At 63.4% G+C, this 15,419-nt stretch overlaps 3 protein-coding genes across 7 annotated transcripts in view; 2 read left to right on the top strand and 1 right to left on the bottom strand.

Moving 5' to 3' along the window:
* SAFB (scaffold attachment factor B) overlaps positions 1 to 9,528 on the top strand; it is a 37,748-nt gene extending 28,220 nt beyond the window's left edge. Inside the window, 11 exon segments of the mRNA XM_006152759.3 lie at positions 144 to 283; positions 1,162 to 1,250; positions 2,338 to 2,444; positions 3,870 to 4,073; positions 4,075 to 4,146; positions 5,289 to 5,426; positions 5,519 to 5,561; positions 8,240 to 8,355; positions 8,559 to 8,659; positions 8,930 to 8,996; positions 9,222 to 9,528. Coding sequence (XP_006152821.1) covers positions 144 to 283; positions 1,162 to 1,250; positions 2,338 to 2,444; positions 3,870 to 4,073; positions 4,075 to 4,146; positions 5,289 to 5,426; positions 5,519 to 5,561; positions 8,240 to 8,355; positions 8,559 to 8,659; positions 8,930 to 8,996; positions 9,222 to 9,351 — 1,207 coding nt within the window. The 3' untranslated portion in view covers positions 9,352 to 9,528.
* Positions 9,529 to 12,597: 3,069 nt separating this feature from the next.
* On the bottom strand, positions 12,598 to 14,668 carry MICOS13 (mitochondrial contact site and cristae organizing system subunit 13). Its single transcript, XM_006152760.3, has 4 exons — positions 14,287 to 14,668; positions 13,318 to 13,495; positions 13,152 to 13,203; positions 12,598 to 12,804 (listed from the first exon to the last, which is right to left on the bottom strand). The coding sequence occupies exons 1-4, from the start codon at positions 14,313 to 14,315 to the stop codon at positions 12,707 to 12,709; spliced, it is 357 nt and encodes a 118-aa protein (XP_006152822.1). The 5' UTR covers positions 14,316 to 14,668; the 3' UTR covers positions 12,598 to 12,706.
* Positions 14,669 to 14,779: 111 nt separating this feature from the next.
* The window catches only part of HSD11B1L (hydroxysteroid 11-beta dehydrogenase 1 like), a gene marked incomplete at its 3' end in the record, with an annotated part of 8,459 nt that continues 7,819 nt past the window's right edge, over positions 14,780 to 15,419 (top strand). For 2 of the 5 annotated variants that reach the window (XM_014589445.2, XM_014589448.2), the window contains 1 exon segment: positions 14,877 to 15,023. 5 annotated transcript variants of the gene reach the window in all.

Below are 15,419 nucleotides of genomic sequence, written 5' to 3' on the forward strand. Positions count from 1 at the left end.
GTCTGGTACCCCAGGGAGCCTGCTGGCAGCGGCTGGCTCCGCCCTGGGCCCAGCAGGTGCCCACTGCCTCTGTCCAGCCAGGCTCATCTGTTCCCTCCTCACCTGCTCTGACACACATCTGCACCCGGGGCTGATTTTTTTAGATCTGCCAATCTTAAAAGAGATGATAAAGCCGACAGAAAAGACGATCCTAAAAAGAGTGACGATGGGAGTGGAGAGAAGAGCAAAGACCAAGACGACGAGAAACCTGGCCCTTCGGAGCGGCTGCGAGCCACCAAGTCAGGTGGGTGGCCGGTCAGTGGTCTCCAGTCTGGTCCGTGCCGGCCCCTTGGGCAGCATACACGTGAATGCCAGAACCAGGCCCAGGTCAGCCTGGCCCCTGCACACTTGGGAACCGTTCTGTGGTCTTCCCCATGACCAACGGCGGCCCGCATCCCAACCCTGATGGCTTGGTAGGCACGCTGGGCGTGTGTGGGTGCGTACTCCACATCTGGAAGGATGGCAAGGTGTAGGAGAAGGGATTGTGGTGTGACCACGCACCCTGAGGGTGCCTTCTCTCTGTTTCCATCTCTGTCTCTGGCAGGTGCAGCTCTCTGGTAATGCAGAGAACAGCATCGCTGCCATTAGTTGGCTGCACGGACCAGGGTTCCTGTGCAGTTAGGGTACTGTTTCCTCTCCGGGCTGCCAGCCTGGTCCATTGCTGCGTCCCTGACCGATTCCTATACTGGGCAGTAGTACAGAGACGGTTGCCATCTGTTTGTGAGCTTGTAGTTCTCAGGGCTGGGAAGTCCAAGGTCCTGGGCCTGTGACAAGGCCGAGGGACGCACAGGGTGGAAGGGCTCCACAGTTGCGGATAGGCGTATGCAGAGCGCGCGAGGTCCTGGTCTCAGAACAGCCAGCCTCCACCACACTGCCCTCTCACGAGAGCTACAGTTCACTACGTGTCCCAAGGCGCGGTGCGCTCACCTGCTGCCGCCCTGACACACAGGAGCCCGTCATGGCACCTAGGCCTCATCCTGGACGCCCAGGAGTACACTCTGCTCATGAGGGCTCCACGGTGCCAGCAGCCTGTCGTACCCAGCACGTGCATGTGCGTTCCGACGTGGCACGCCCACAGCAGGTGCAGATGGTTCCTCCCTGCCTCACTCCTTCCTCCTGCAGGAAGTCGAGGGACCGAGCGGACAGTGGTGATGGACAAGTCTAAAGGTGTGCCCGTCATCAGCGTGAAGACCTACGGCTCCAAGGAGAGGGTGAGTGGGCCCACCAGCCGGGTGCTTGGCACCCACCCCATTGGCTTCTCTGTGTTTTAGGTTGTTCTTGACCATACATTGAAAAAATGCCCTTGAACTTTTCATAAATGCAAAATTTTGAACTTTAAAAATAAATCTGGGACCAGCAGATGGCGTAATGGTTATGTCACTGGACTCTCACGTGATAGATTATGGTTAAAGTCCTGGACCCAGTGGCTTGAAACTCAAATGCCGAGAGCGTGTACATGCATGCCAAAAGTCCCGAGAGGAGTGTGGAGGAGAAGGGTGCAGCATGGCGGTCCCTCTGGGGGTGATTTCTCACTTTCTGTCTCTCTGGCGAGTGCATGCACCTTATAGCAAATCTCTCTTTTAAAAAATGTAGTAGTTTTTTTAGGGCTAGCAGGTGGCATGGAGGTTAAGGTTCTAGATTCCACGTGGCCATCTCCATGGTTTGAGTTCCATCCCTAGTGGCTTAGAAATCATGCCAGGTGTGTGTGTGTGTGTGTGCGCACACGCGCGCGTGCACGCCCACCTAAAATTCTGAGAGGAGAATGAAGGAGAAGGGATTGCAACATGGCCTTCCCCTGGGGTGATTTCTCACTTCCCGTCTTCCTCTCTGGGAGACGCACACTTACCCTGTAGCAAAAACGTGTCTATATATGAGGTTTAAAGCTGTACTCTACACCAGCTTCACTCTGATGGCAGCTGTGGCTTTTCCGCCTTCTCCCCCAGCCCCCAGGTTCTCTTACTGCAGGGCGCACGTGCTCATTAGACGGAGCGAGTGAGAAATCACTCCCCGGGGGTGGCCAGCCCTAGAATTCGCAGCAACTCTTGGTGGGATTTCTTGGGGAGAACCCCCCTGCTTGGACCCCACGTGTCTGTCTTGCCACTGTGCTGCCTGCCGTCTGGGTCATGGGCAGCTGTCCCTGTTCCGAAGTGGGACTTTCGGACTTCTGCACTTGGGGTGATAGACTAGCGGTGTGTTGAGGACGGGGCAGGTCCCGAGGGCCCCGTGCGGCTTGCTCATGGCCTTTCCCATATCCCCACTATTTGCACCTCAACTTAGTAATGCTCTCTGGGGAACTAGGTTTCCAAAAGCCAGGATCGCAAGTCGGCTAGCAGAGAGAAGTGGTCCGTCGTGTCGTTCGATAAAGTCAGAGAGCCTCGCAAGTCCAGAGACTCGGAGTCCCGCAGGTGAGTCGGGGCCCTAGAGGCCCACTGCCTCGTCACAGACTGCGGTCCTGATCGCGTCCTGGCGGGCATTCCAGAGGCCTCCGGAGTGGGTGCTGCTCTGAGCCTCTGTTCCCGTTGTACACTTGGCGTGAGGGAAGAGCAGGACGGCCCCGTGTTGCTCCCAGGTCATGGCCAGCAGGTCTGCCAGCGGGGCACATCTGTGTCCGTGTCCATGTCCGTGGGGTGGGCCGTGGGCAGGGCCTCGGGGCATTCCAGCCACTGCTGTGAGGGCTGTTTGGTCACAGTCCTGGGGTCCCCTCCCCACTGCTGAGCATAGGCCCGTCAGATGGCCCTGTAGGTGAGGCTGGCCACTCTGCATGTGGGGCCCAGAGGGTCTCTGATGTCATACAGGGACGGGCAGCCGCGGAGAGAATGATGGCACACATCGGGTGGGGACAGAGTGGTTTGGAGTAGACACGACAGACCGATAAGGAAACAGCCCAGTGGGCCGCGGGCAGATGCAGACAGTCAGCAGAATGGCGGGTGTGCATGGCCGAGAGACGTGCAGCATGCTGTGTGGTCTCTCCAGTTGCCAGAAATGCAGGTTAAAGTAGGCCAGCAGGTGACGTGGTGGTTAGCGCGCTGGACTCCCACATGGCCGACCACGGTTTAAGTCCCAGACTCAGAGACTTGAGAGTCACACCAGGCATGCATGCCCACATCCCAGGAGGGGAGTGGAGAAGAGCTTGTGGCGTGGCCCTACCACTGGGGGTGATTTCTTACCTTCCCCCTCTGTCTCTCTGGCAAAAATATATGTATATATACATTAAAAAATGAAAGACCACCTTTTCATCTCTCGATGTAATTGAGTTTGGCATATAAATTACGGTGTGAAGAGAGTGAATGTTTCCATTCGGGAGAGTCTTACGTGGACACGGGTACCCTGAGGGACAGTCGGGCACCGCCTCGTACGTAGACAGACTGGAAGGACGCGCCCTGGCTGCGATGTGTCTCTGCACTGCAGGGACCGGCTGGCGGCGTCCTGTCCCGCTCAGGGCCAGCTCGATGGCCACATCAGATCCCACTGAGCGCCAGCCCCACTCTGCAGGTTTAGCTGGAGGCTTAGGGGGCAAAGGTCCCAGCCTGGGTGCAGCTGCCACAAAGTTCACTGGCTCTTTGACGGGGTCAGGTCACACTCCAGAAAATTCGAGGAAGAGGTCCTGTTCCCATTGTAGCCAGCACCACGCCTGCCCCCTGTACCCGCCAGTCAGTGTGAGCATGACTTCCCCACCAGAGCGGGCAGTTTGTGAGCCCTGCACGTGGAGACACAGCCCTTGGAGCCAGAGCCGAGGGCGCAGGCGCTTGTGGCCCGGTCCCCCATGTGCCACCTGCCGTGGGTGTGGGTGTCCTGTCCAACGGCCTCCAGCAACCTGTCCTGCCCCACAGGGAGCGAGAGCGCAGCGAGCGGGAGCAGCGGCTGCAGGCACAGTGGGAGCGTGAGGAGCGCGAGCGGCTGGAGTTTGCCCGGGAGAGGCTGGCCTTCCACCGGCACCGGCTGGAGCGCGAGCGCATGGAGCGGGAGCGGCTGGAGCGGGAGCGCATGCACGTGGAGCAGGAGCGCAGGCGGGAGCAGGAGCGCATCCACCGCGAGCCGGCGGCGCGTGCAGGAGCTGCGCTATGAGGAGCGGCGGCCCGCGCTGCGGCGGCCCTACGACCTCGACCGGTGAGTCCAGCAGCCCCGCCGTACTTGGGTGGCCCTGAGTCGCAGACCCGAGTCGTGTTGGCTCAGCGTCTCCCTATGAAGGGAGCCTCGGGGACGTGCTGTGGTCCCGACCCCCCACCCCATGCCAGCAGGAGGACACAGGAGCGGATTCCGTCAGCAGAGGCCGGCACAGACCCTCAGAGGGGTTTGGACACCGGTTCTGGGGCGCAGGCTAAAGCACCTGCCTTTGGGCTCCTTTAGGCCTTCTGACTGGTTTTTTGCTTGTTTCAGTAACACGGTTGTAACCCCAGAGACTGCCCGTGAGGGTGGTGTGCACAGAACTGCTACACGGGGTGGCTCTGCAGCCTCACTGCCAGGGAGCCAACCCCACACAGCTGACTCTGTAGTTGGAGCCTAGACCTGGTGGCTCGAGAAACACCACGCATGTGGTGCGTGTGTGCCCAGCCCCGGAGAAGGGAGCTGTAGGAGAGCCTGGGGCTTGACCACAGCCCAGAGTCCGGACCTCATAAAGGCGCTTCCTTTCCCTCTCTCCTCCGCTTGGGTCCGCGCATATGCCCTCTGGTTACCTACCCCACGCCCGGTTAAGTTTTTAAAAAGCTGAACACCAGTGTAAAGGGAGCCTAGGTTGAGCCTGCCGTCAGGAGCGGGGACACCCCAGCACCGACCCCCGCCAGCTGTCCCGGCGCTGCACAGAGACAGGTGGCGTTGAGTCTTGTTCTTGACTCTGCGCGGGTGAGGGGCCCTTAGGTACTACAGCAGCCAGCGTGGCTTCCGTGGGGGACTCTCAACCTGTTTAGGACTCTGTCTCCGTACAGAGTCCCATGCTGGGCACCCGTCACGGCCACCCACATGTCCACGGTGTGTCTCCACTGCTCCGTGGGCATCTTGGGCAGCAGTCAGGGTGGGATAGTAGTGGCAGCAGGGCAGTTCTTGTGGTGCTTGCGGGTCCGGCTGCGTGGGCTGCCCGGAAACCGCCTGTGTGGTGCAGCCGGCTGCCCGCCTGGCCATTGGTGCCTGCATCGCAGAGCCAGGGCGTCAGACCTAATGGAACTGTCGCCCGACCGGGCACGGCTTGGACACTCGTGAGGGTGATCGCCGTCCCGCAGGGATGTGCCCCATGGCCGACACACTTGTACTTCCAGGCGGGACGACGCCTACTGGCCTGAAGCCAAGCGGGCCGCTCTGGGTGAGCGCTACCACTCGGACTTCAGCCGCCAGGACCGCTTCCATGACTTCGACCACAGGGACCGGGGCCGCTACCCTGACCACTCCGTCGACAGGTCAGCTGGGAGCGGGGCTCTCCGCGTGGGTGTGCTGGGCTCTGCGTGCGCCTCTTCCTGGCCTTCGGCTTGACCTTCATTTTCTTTTTCAGGAGAGAAGGGTCCAGGTCGATGATGGGAGAAAGAGAGGGACAGGTGAGCCAGAAGCTGGGGCTATGCCGTGGTGCCCCGGATCCCTTCTCCTCTGCGCGCGTGCTCCCTCCTCCGCGTGAAGGAAGGGGTGCGGCCGAGGAAAGCCCTGTCCCCGTCTCTGTCTGGGGTACAGGGTGGTCTGTGCTTGGTCTGGGCACCCAGTGTAGTCACTCTGTAGCCATTTTCGGCCAACCTCTGAGGCCGCATGCCCATCCTCGCCAGCTTAGGCGCGGTGCCTCTGGCGTGGGCGTGCCACTCCGCGTTCACCGGCACGGCCATGCTCTGTGCTGGTTCTCGAGGCATCCCTGGGTGTGTCTAGCTCAGGCCCGTGAGCGCGTGCGCACTCTCACAGCAGGTCAGGAGCTGCAGGAAAGAGCCGTCTCTGCCGCCTCCTGTCTCTCTGGGGTCCCCAGGAGAGCTTTGCGCTTCCGTGGGGCAGGAAGGACGGAGGCCGTGGCTGGGACACTCGGGCAGCTAGTGCCCTGCAAGACGCTCGGCAGCCTGTCGCAGCCCCGTGGCTCCGTGTACTCCTTGTCTTCTGCCTTGGCCTCCCTCGGCCCTCCCCGTGGTGGGGAAGCTCTGCCCGTGAGGGTGGTGTGCACAGAACTGCTACACGGGGAAGCTCTTGGCTCTGCATGGGGGTTCTCTGCCACATGGGAGTTGTTGACCTTCACGTGACTCCTCTCTCTGCTGGAGGTGAGCCGCGTGTGCAGGGCAAGAGATGGTCCCTGGTCCCCTCGTAGTGGAGAGTAGCCGGAAGGGAAGTGTCCAGGCCCTGAAACTGACAGAACCGAGGTCGCGTCCTAGGCCATCACTTTCTGCTCGGAGTGAGGGTCGTGACTCCCACCCCCGGTGCGGGCAGTTCCAGGGCAGCGGCGCCCGTGTGTGCGTGGGTGTGAGAGTCCTTGCCCAGGCCTCTTGGTCGTCCCCAGCTGTTTTCAAAGTGCAGTCGTTGGAGAGTGCTTGTGTTCTGGACTGAGCTGGAGCACGCCGCTGTCAGTCAGGAGGCGATACTGCCCCGGTGGGAAGCGTGACATCTGACTACACGGAGGTCACAGGGTGCACGTACTTGCAGGCCTCGTGGAAGTGGCGTGGAGCTTGTTACATCTGCAAATGCTGGGGAGAGATGGAGTCGGCCTGCTGGTTGGAGACGAGGTCTGGCCATGTGGCTTCCCCACTCTGCGTTAGATGCTCCTCTGTCTGGTTTTGTGACTTAAGATACCCTGGGCCAGGAGGTGGCATAATGGTTAAAGCGCTGGAACCCACATGGCTGACTCCAGTTCGAGTCCCAGACTCAGTGGCTTGAAAACAGCAGGCACACGTGCATGCGTGCCCAGAATCCCGAGGGGAGAATGGAGGAGAGGGGATTGCGGTGTGGCCATCCCCCCGGGCAGTAATTTCTCACTTCCTCGCTGTTGAGTACACACACCCTTTGGCAAAAATCTAAGGAAACGGGTGTTGCAGTGATTAGTTAAAGGTCACTGTGTGATTCTTAAACGTCTCTGTCTGTCTGCTCAGTGGAACGAAGTGGCCTGAACCATGAGCTGTAGCTCCCCAGGTCAGCATGCCTCGGAGAGGTGCACGGGAGCGTGTCTCGGGTCCCTCCAGAGGCACTCTGGCCTCGATGGGCCCCAGTGTGCGTCCCATGGAGGGGAGGGCTTGGAGCCCCCGTTGGGGGAGTGCTCAGGCCTGGGCTCCCCAAGTGACAGCGTGTGCATCCTCCGCTCACGAGCTCCTCTTCGTGGGGCAGCAGTCAGGTCACGGGGTTCCCAGGCGCTTCGTCCAGGGACTGGGCAGAGCCCAGGCCTCTGTTGCGCGTGCAGAGGAGCAGGCCCCGGGATCGTGAGGGCCCAGCTGTACTCATCCCTGCAGCAGAGCAGGCCGTGCACGCTGACCTCACGTCCCGGGGCCTGGGCTTAGCGTATGCAGCTTTCTCTATTCCTTTCGACAGCGGGTAGGTCGGGGCTGAGCACGCATGGGCCAGGCTGGCCTGGACAGCTGTCACTGTGGCCAGTGGGCCCCTGCATGCTGAGCAAGGACCGGAGAGGCTGCCGGCCACCTGCCTAGGTGACCCAGGAGGGGCTCACTCCCAGAGAACGTGTGGTTGCTCACCGTCCGTGCAGGTGCATCGTGCTGGATTCTGGAGGAGAGTTACCAGGCCAGCTTTGGAGGGTGGGGGAGGGTCCCAGCAAGATGGCTGGTGTCCATACACAGTAGGGCACTACTTACGGGGGCGGCCCGCTCTGCGGGCAAAGGCAGCGGTGTGTGAAAACTGAGGCGTGTAGGCTTATGCGTGTTGGAAGGCATGTGCCTTGGCCTGTGTGTAGTAGAAGACAGAGAAGACCACGGGCTCTGGGCCACTATCCCGACTGGGAGGTCTCCCTGGGGAATGCCACCTGTGCTGGGTGACCCCGGTGTCCTGGCGCTGAGCGCTCAAGCCCCTGCAGCCCCTCACAGCCTGAATTCCGGCCTCTGACGGGAACCCGGCCCCCTCTCGCATCCGTCCGGCCACTGTGTGCGCGGGGAGCCCCGCAGCCTGGGAGCAGGGCCTGCCAGCACACCACACATGGCCCCATGGCCCTGCTGTCTGCTCTGTCCTCCACATCGCACACCACGGGAGCCTGGGGTCCTGGGGCCCTGAGGTTGACTCCAAGGCTCTTTCCATCTGATCTCAAACCCAGCACTACCCTGAGCGCCACGGAGGACCAGAGCGCCACGGCCGGGACTCCCGCGATGGCTGGGGCGGCTACGGCTCGGACAAGAGGATGAGCGAAGGCCGGGGGCTCCCTCCTCCCAGGTTCGTGTCCTGCACCCCGTGGTGCCCCTTACAGCTCCCCCGCCAGTGGGTCTTGGGGGACCCTGGGCCCAGCTAGCTCCCCGCAGCCCTCCTTGTCCAGAGGGTGGCAGCTGGGGCCGAGTCCCAGAGCGCCGACCAGGGTGGCTGTGGCACCAGCCAGGGGTGGGCAGTCCAAATCAGAGATGCCTTTTTCTAAGGGGCAGACGTGACTGGGGGGACCATGGCCGAAGGATCGAGGACGACCGGGCGTGGCAGGGCGCTGCCGACGGCGGCATGATGGACAGGGACCACAAACGATGGCAAGGTGAGGCCCAGCCCGTGCTTGGGTTCTTTGTCGAGAAGTGACTGAAAAGACGGAGGCCGCCCCGGCTCGTCCCGTACTGGGTCTGCAGGGAAGACGCTGGTTGGCGACTTATGAATGGAGGGGTCCACGCACCAGGGCCTTCCACCTGCCGGAGTCTGAGCCGGGGTGGTGCAGGGTCAGATCCATCCTCCATGTCCACCAGGAAGCAGGCGCACAGCTCTGCCAACCGGCTGGCCTGAACGCCCTGCTGAGCGCCACCTTGTCTTGCAGGTGGCGAGCGCAGTATGTCCGGGCACTCGGGGCCTGGCCACATGATGAACCAGGGAGGCATGTCAGGGTAAGGCCGTGTGGGCGGTGCTCCCCCCACCCCCCGGGACTGCCCTCCCTGGCCTACGGCGCCCCTTGGAGAAGGTCCAGAACAGCTGAACCTTCCCAGCCCCAGCCAGCCCCCTCACGGCCCGGTCTTTCCTGGTCGGTGCTCTGGCACCCTAGGGGGTGACTGTCGCGCTGCTGCCCGAGTGGCCGGCCTAGGGGTGCACAGAGGCTCTGCGTTTGTTCCCAGGAGAGGCAGCGTTGCTCCAGGCGGGGCCTCTCGGGGCCACGTGATCCCGCACGGTGGAATGCAAGGGGGCTTTGGAGGACAGAGCCGGGGGAGCAGACCCAGCGACGCCCGCTTCACTCGCCGCTACTGAGCCCTTCGTCCCGTGTCCCCACCACGCAGCAGCAGGGCTGCGTGCTCTTAGGAGTTCGACTGTGTACAAATATTTTTTTTTATCTGCTGCCATATTGTAGCTCAATACAATGTGAATTTGTTTTTTGGTTTTGTTTTTGTTTTTGTAATAAACGTGTTTCCGTTCACATACCCTTCATTCAGAGTGCCGTCTTTTTATTTCCACCTCTTTGAGCCGCAGCTGTGTCCGGGGAGGGCCCTGCAGCCCCTGCAGGGCCCAGGACCGGTGTGTGGGGCCACCTCCGGCAGCTCCTGTTGTGTTCTTTTCAGAAATGAGTCGTCAACTCTGCCCCCACCCACCCTGCTGGCTGGTGGCCAGCTGAGCGGCCAGCCCGGTTCCAGGCGTGGGCCGGCCAGCAGTCGGGCGCTCCGTGGCAGCAGCAGACTGCACACTGCTGGCCGCTGTCCCCTGGCCCCTTCTGTCACTTCATACACGAGCAGCACACGTGCGCCGCAGAGAGAAGTGTGTGTGTTGAGATTTCTGCTCTAGCATGTGCACTCAACGGAGAGACACGGGAGACAGCAAGCAGTCGCCCCTCAGGCACGCTGCAGTCCCTTCTCCGTCGTCCTCTGGGGATCTAAGGCACACGCGCCCGACTGAGGATTAGGCCACTGTGGACAGGACGCGAACCGTCGACTCCACGAGTCTGACCACATAACAGGCCATCTGCCGGCTCCTGTTTGTTTTGTTGTAATTGCCAGACTGGGGAGGGAAGTGCCCCCATGGGGCAGGCTCGAGCCACAACCCTTCTTCCTCCACGTGCCCCCATTGGAGTTTTTGGTGCGCACACAGGCACCCCGTGTGTCTTCAAGATGTAGGGCCGAGATTGGAACTGCAATCAGCCACGTGGGATCCTTACACAAGGCGCATAACCATCGCACTACCGGGCTGGCACCAAACTTGCTTTTTTTTTTACGGGTTTGTGGTAGGTTTATTTTTTTCCATGAGCGAGAGAGACATAGACAGGCCCTAGCATGGTCTTGCGGTGGTCAGCCCCGGCTGTGGGCACACACAAGCCCTGCGTACTGGGGAGGGTCTCTAGGTGTGAGCCCGGGCCTTCCCGTGTGGGTCCACCCAAATGCAGCGCCCCCAGGCCTGGCCTTCCTGGCTGCTCTTCTCACCAAGGACCAGGGCTGACAGGTGAGCGGCGGGGCCCAGCCAGCCTGTCCTCACGCAGCCGTGCCTGTCCCTTCCCACCCCAGCCCTGTTCGTCAGCCCTTGGCAGTCCTGCACACCACGCAGGCTCTGGGGACGTGGCCCAAGTAGCGCGTCCCCACGGAGCTGGCACCCTGCCACTAAGCCACACACAAGCAGATGCACCCACGGGAGCAGAGGACCAGGCCGGGGTCAAGGACTGGCTGGCCCATGGGTGGCACTGGGCCTGACAAATCCCTTACAGGATGTCTCCTTACAGACACCCTGACGGGGACACAGTGCCCCTGCCACAGCCTGCCCTGGGCCAGCCCCTGTAGAAGGGCTGGTGGGCTGCTCCAAGGATTGCAGGGTGAAGGGCATTCTCCTGGGACCGGGTTCTCTTCCAGTCCCCTGCGGTTACAAAGACCTTTCCAGAAGGCCTTAGCTCCTGCACTCCAGTCCCTGGGACCACGGTGGACTGCAGAGCCTCACGAGGTGGGGACACCTGGCTGTCCCTGCCTGTGCCCTCGGCCAGCAGTCCACAGCTAAGGCCGGCCCTGCCCTCGGCCACATCCAGGAGGACCTGGGCGGCACGCCGGATCCCCACTGGTCTCTGGGGGCGGTTCTGGCCTCCACTTCTGGTCACCCAGCAGCGGTGCATCCTCACCCTGCCACGCCAGCCCCTCCACCAGGAGCCGCGTTGGGCGCACCGGGGGGCCAGCCACTGTCAAGTTGCCCACTCAAGTGTCCCTCGTCGCCCCTCCATCCCCACTAGCCGGCCTGCCCCTGTAACCCGCCGGCCCCGTCTTAGCTCTGTGGCCCGTACCCCACCACGGCACACCCTGCTGCTAGCCCGGCCTGGCCCAGGTGCGGCTACTAAGACACCTCTGGCTGCGAGGGGATGCAGTGCCACGCCAGCCACACCTTGCCCTGTGGTCTCTGACCAAGGCCGTGCACCTGGGGGCCTGTTTCATCTGAACATCCATCGGCCCGGCCCGTGGGTGGACCACGCGTGGCTGAGTAAGGCCAGGGCCCCACGTCAGACCTGCACTGGGCGCAGGAGGACCGCAGAGGTGAGGTTTGGGGCTCTCGTGGACCAGGGCTGGTCGGAGACAGCAGGACCCCTGGTTCCTTATGGAGGGGGTGGCTGCGGCTGGGATCCAGGCAGGGCGGTTCGCGTCACCTGGTCATGCAACTGTCCCCTGCCAGGTGGGCCCCGGAGCCTGCTCCTTCCCCGGCCACGGTGGGCCCGGGTATTTCTGGACCACAACGCCGTAGCCCCGCCTGCTCAGCCTGCCCTCTCCTGGTGCCACCTGCAGGACTGGGGCCCCGGAGACCTCCCTGGGGAGATGGAGGCACAGGCAGTGTGGACTCTGCATCCCCAGCGCCTCCCCTGAGCACGGGCCAGGCAGCCCTGAGGAGCTGCCCCGGGCCCTGCTCCACCTCAACAACCCGTCCCTTCCTGAGCTCCATCCCCCAAACCAAGCATCCTCAGCCCCAGAACTCAGGAACGGGGGCCCACGCCAGTGCAGGCCCCCCAAGCTGCCTTCTGACGTCTGCCCCCAACACCCTGCAAACCCATCCCCCGTCCGTCCGCCTCTGACCTGGCACAGGCTTCCCGCCATCACTGGTCAGGGGCCCTCCGTGGCTGGGTGCTGGGCCTCGCAGGGAGCCCACCGCCTGAGCCAGGCCTCCAGCAGCCGACCCAGCCTGGACAGAAGACGAGGCCACACACCCCAACGACCTCTGTTCCTCAGAGTCCCCAGGGTTGGTGGGGACAGTGTGGAACTTGGCCAGGGGAGACTAGGCTAGATTGGGGAGCTGGACAAGATAGAGGAACGTGACCTCGGGCTTGTACGTGTCCGACAGCAGAAGTGCCAACTCCACGTGCCAAGTCCGGCTCCCAGTCTGCCCTGCCCGGCCTCAGCCCTCCACCCTCCAAGACCTGCAGGAGGGGGACCCGTGGCCCATGCCTCAGCCCTTCCCGGGGCCCTGAGCACCGTCTACAAAGCTCCGAGCTCAACCCCCTGCACGCCAGGAGCCCTTCCCGTGCCCTCAGGACCAGCGCAGGGGTTGGGGACACTTCTGAAGTCCTTTATTGGGCCGGGGAGGCCAGGAGCTGCTCTTGGAGTGGGTCCCAGTCTGGAGTCCTCAGGTCTGCGGGCGGGCGACCGCTGGCTGGCTACTTGGCTCGCTGCTTCACGTACTCCCAGCCCTCCCTGGAGTACTCGCAGGCCTTGGAGGGGGCCACAGACAGGGCCGACATCACCCGGACAACACCTGCAGAAGCGCAAGGTCCCCGGGTGAGGGCCCCCTCGAGGACCGAGAGCCAGCCCCGGGGGAACTCCATGGCCCCGAAGCTTTTTCAGGGGCATCGCTCCCAGCAGGGAAACCAAGGCAGAGATGCAGAGCCTTCCCAGGACAAGGGTCTCCCACCTGTCACTCTACCGAGCAACCCACCGCCCAGCTCCCAAAGGGGGCTCCGTCCTCCTCCCCTTCTCTGGAATCTCTGGGAGACCCACACAGCAGGAAGAGGGACCGCCGGAGGAAAACTGCCAAGAGGGAGGGATGCCAGGCTGGAGCGCCTATGCCCGTCCCCCCACCCAAGCACGCGGACCGGGACCTACCTGAATTCCAGGTGTCGCGGACCGGAAAGTTAATCTTTGGAGGAGCCGGGAGCTGGTAAGAGACGGCAGGAAAGGCTGGTGAGAAGGGGAGGCCTCCGCAGCCCCCCGACTCGGGCCAGCCCCAGAGCGGACTCCCACCGAGCCCGGCCTCAACACCCGCCCGTACCTGGGGAATCTGCAGACCCGTCTGCTGGCACAGGTACTGGCTGAACTGGTACACGGCGGGGGGCACCACCTCCTCCGCCTTCCCCAGGGCCGCCTGGCTCTTGTCGCTGGGTCCCAGCAGCTCCTGGTCATACACCAGGTACACAGCGCCCCCCGCCACGCTGCCCTTGATGAGGAACCTGCGGGCAGGGCAGGGCAGCTCAGCGGACACCGCGGGCCACCCACAGGGGTCCAGGCCCACCGGGACGGTTAGCAGCCCTGGGGCTCACTGTTCAGAGGGCGACGCTCGGGTAGGCCAAGCACAGCACCCATTTTTTTCCTTTTTTAGAGGGATTTTTGCTATAGGGTGCGTGCACATGCCGGAGAGACAGAGACAGAGAGACAGCGAGAAATCACCGCCAGGGGGGATGGTCACGCCGCAATCCCTTCTCCTCCATTCTCCTCTCGGGATCTTGGGCACGCACGCACGCGCGCCCGGCGTGAGCTTAAGCCACCGGGTCCGGGATGCGAACTGCAGTCAACTACGTGGGAGTCCAGCGACGTCACCATGACGCCGTCTGCTGGTCCACAGCGTCCAATTTATAGGGTGCAAAACAAGGTAACCCAACGCCGCTTTAACTGGTAAACAGGCCGCGAGCAGGACAGTGGCCACTGGAGAGGCCAGAGAGGAGACAGGGACCATCCCAAAGGCTCCCAGAGCACAGAGGGTCGCCAGTGGCCCCGGGCGCTTCCTGCCCGTCACTCCCGACCAACGCGAGCGGCCGGACCCCTGTGCACCCCCACTTCACAGAGGGGGAAACCGAGGCTCGGGGCGGGCTCTGGGACGCGGAGGGGCTGCGGAAGGCGATGGGTGACCGCGAGAGCCTCGACGTCCCGATCTGGGCCAGGATGCGGGGAGACCGACCGAAGGGACCGAACTGGACGGGGACGCTATCTGGGGACTCGGGTCGCGCCCGGCGGCCCCACGCACCTCATCAGCGACCACACTCGGGCCACCATGGTCGCTCGCTCCGCGCAAGGACACTCCACTCGCCCGCCGCTTCCCGCAGAGGCCTTTGGGAGATGTAGTCCGTCCTGGGAGCCGCAAAGGCCTCCGGGAGTGGGAGTTCCGTCAGGGCCCGAGACTCCAGAGAAGGATGGCGGGCCCACCGCTAGAGGCCTCTGGGAGATGTAGGCGTCAGGCCCGCCGCAAAGCCGTCCGGGAAATGTAGTCGGCACCGCCCCGCGAGGCACCTGACCGCGACGCCTCCTGGGAAATGTAGTTCTGGGGGCGTGCGGTGGGCCACAGGGGTCGGGCGCCTGCAGCGACACTTGATGGTGACCGAGGAAGATGTCGGAGCCCAAGCGACCCGCCCGCGCCCGCGCGGGGGATTAAGGACCCGGAGCTAGATGAGCGCGACTCGAAAGCTACTGTCACGGCAACGAGAAGGCCGGATTGTTCCAGAGAGGCGGCTGATCGGGGAGCGCGGGGCTGGCGGAGAGCCCCGCAGGAAGCCGTTGCCTCGCAACGCCCGCGCTGAGTCCCAGCCGCCGGGTGCCACCCCCGGGGAGGTGGGTTCGCGGTCACGTGACTCGGGTCCTACGGCAGGGGGCGCGGTCAGGGTCCGCAGGACTAGGCAGACACCGGAGGCCCGAGGGGCGTTCGGGTGGCTGCCAGGCCGGGACCTCAGGCCCTCTGGACGGCGAGAGAAACGGAGGCCCGCGTGGGTGAGTGCGCGGTTGAGGGCGCGCAGCCGGTCCCTCGTCCCCTTTGTCCAGAGAGGAGGCAGAGGCCGGGCGAGGTCTCGAGCCGGGGCGTTCTGCCAGCAGCTGGGGCTCCAGGCTTGTCCCACACCCGGCCCCGGATCCGCCTCCCCGCTGGGGACCTCAGGCCCTCTGGACGGCGAGAGAAACGGAGGCCCGCGTGGGTGAGTGCGCGGTTGAGGGCGCGCAGCCGGTCCCTCGTCCCCTTTGTCCAGAGAGGAGGCAGAGGCCGGGCGAGGTCTCGAGCCGGGGCGTTCTGCCAGCAGCTGGGGCTCCAGGCTTGTCCCACACCCGGCCCCGGATCCGCCTCCCCGCTGCGCTCGGTTGCGGCTGGAGGCGGGGGAGGGCGGGCCGCGGGGC

This window comes from Tupaia chinensis, unplaced genomic scaffold (genome assembly GCF_000334495.1).
Source record: "Tupaia chinensis unplaced genomic scaffold, TupChi_1.0 Scaffold000356_2, whole genome shotgun sequence".
In the NCBI taxonomy this organism is placed as follows: domain Eukaryota; kingdom Metazoa; phylum Chordata; class Mammalia; order Scandentia; family Tupaiidae; genus Tupaia; species Tupaia belangeri.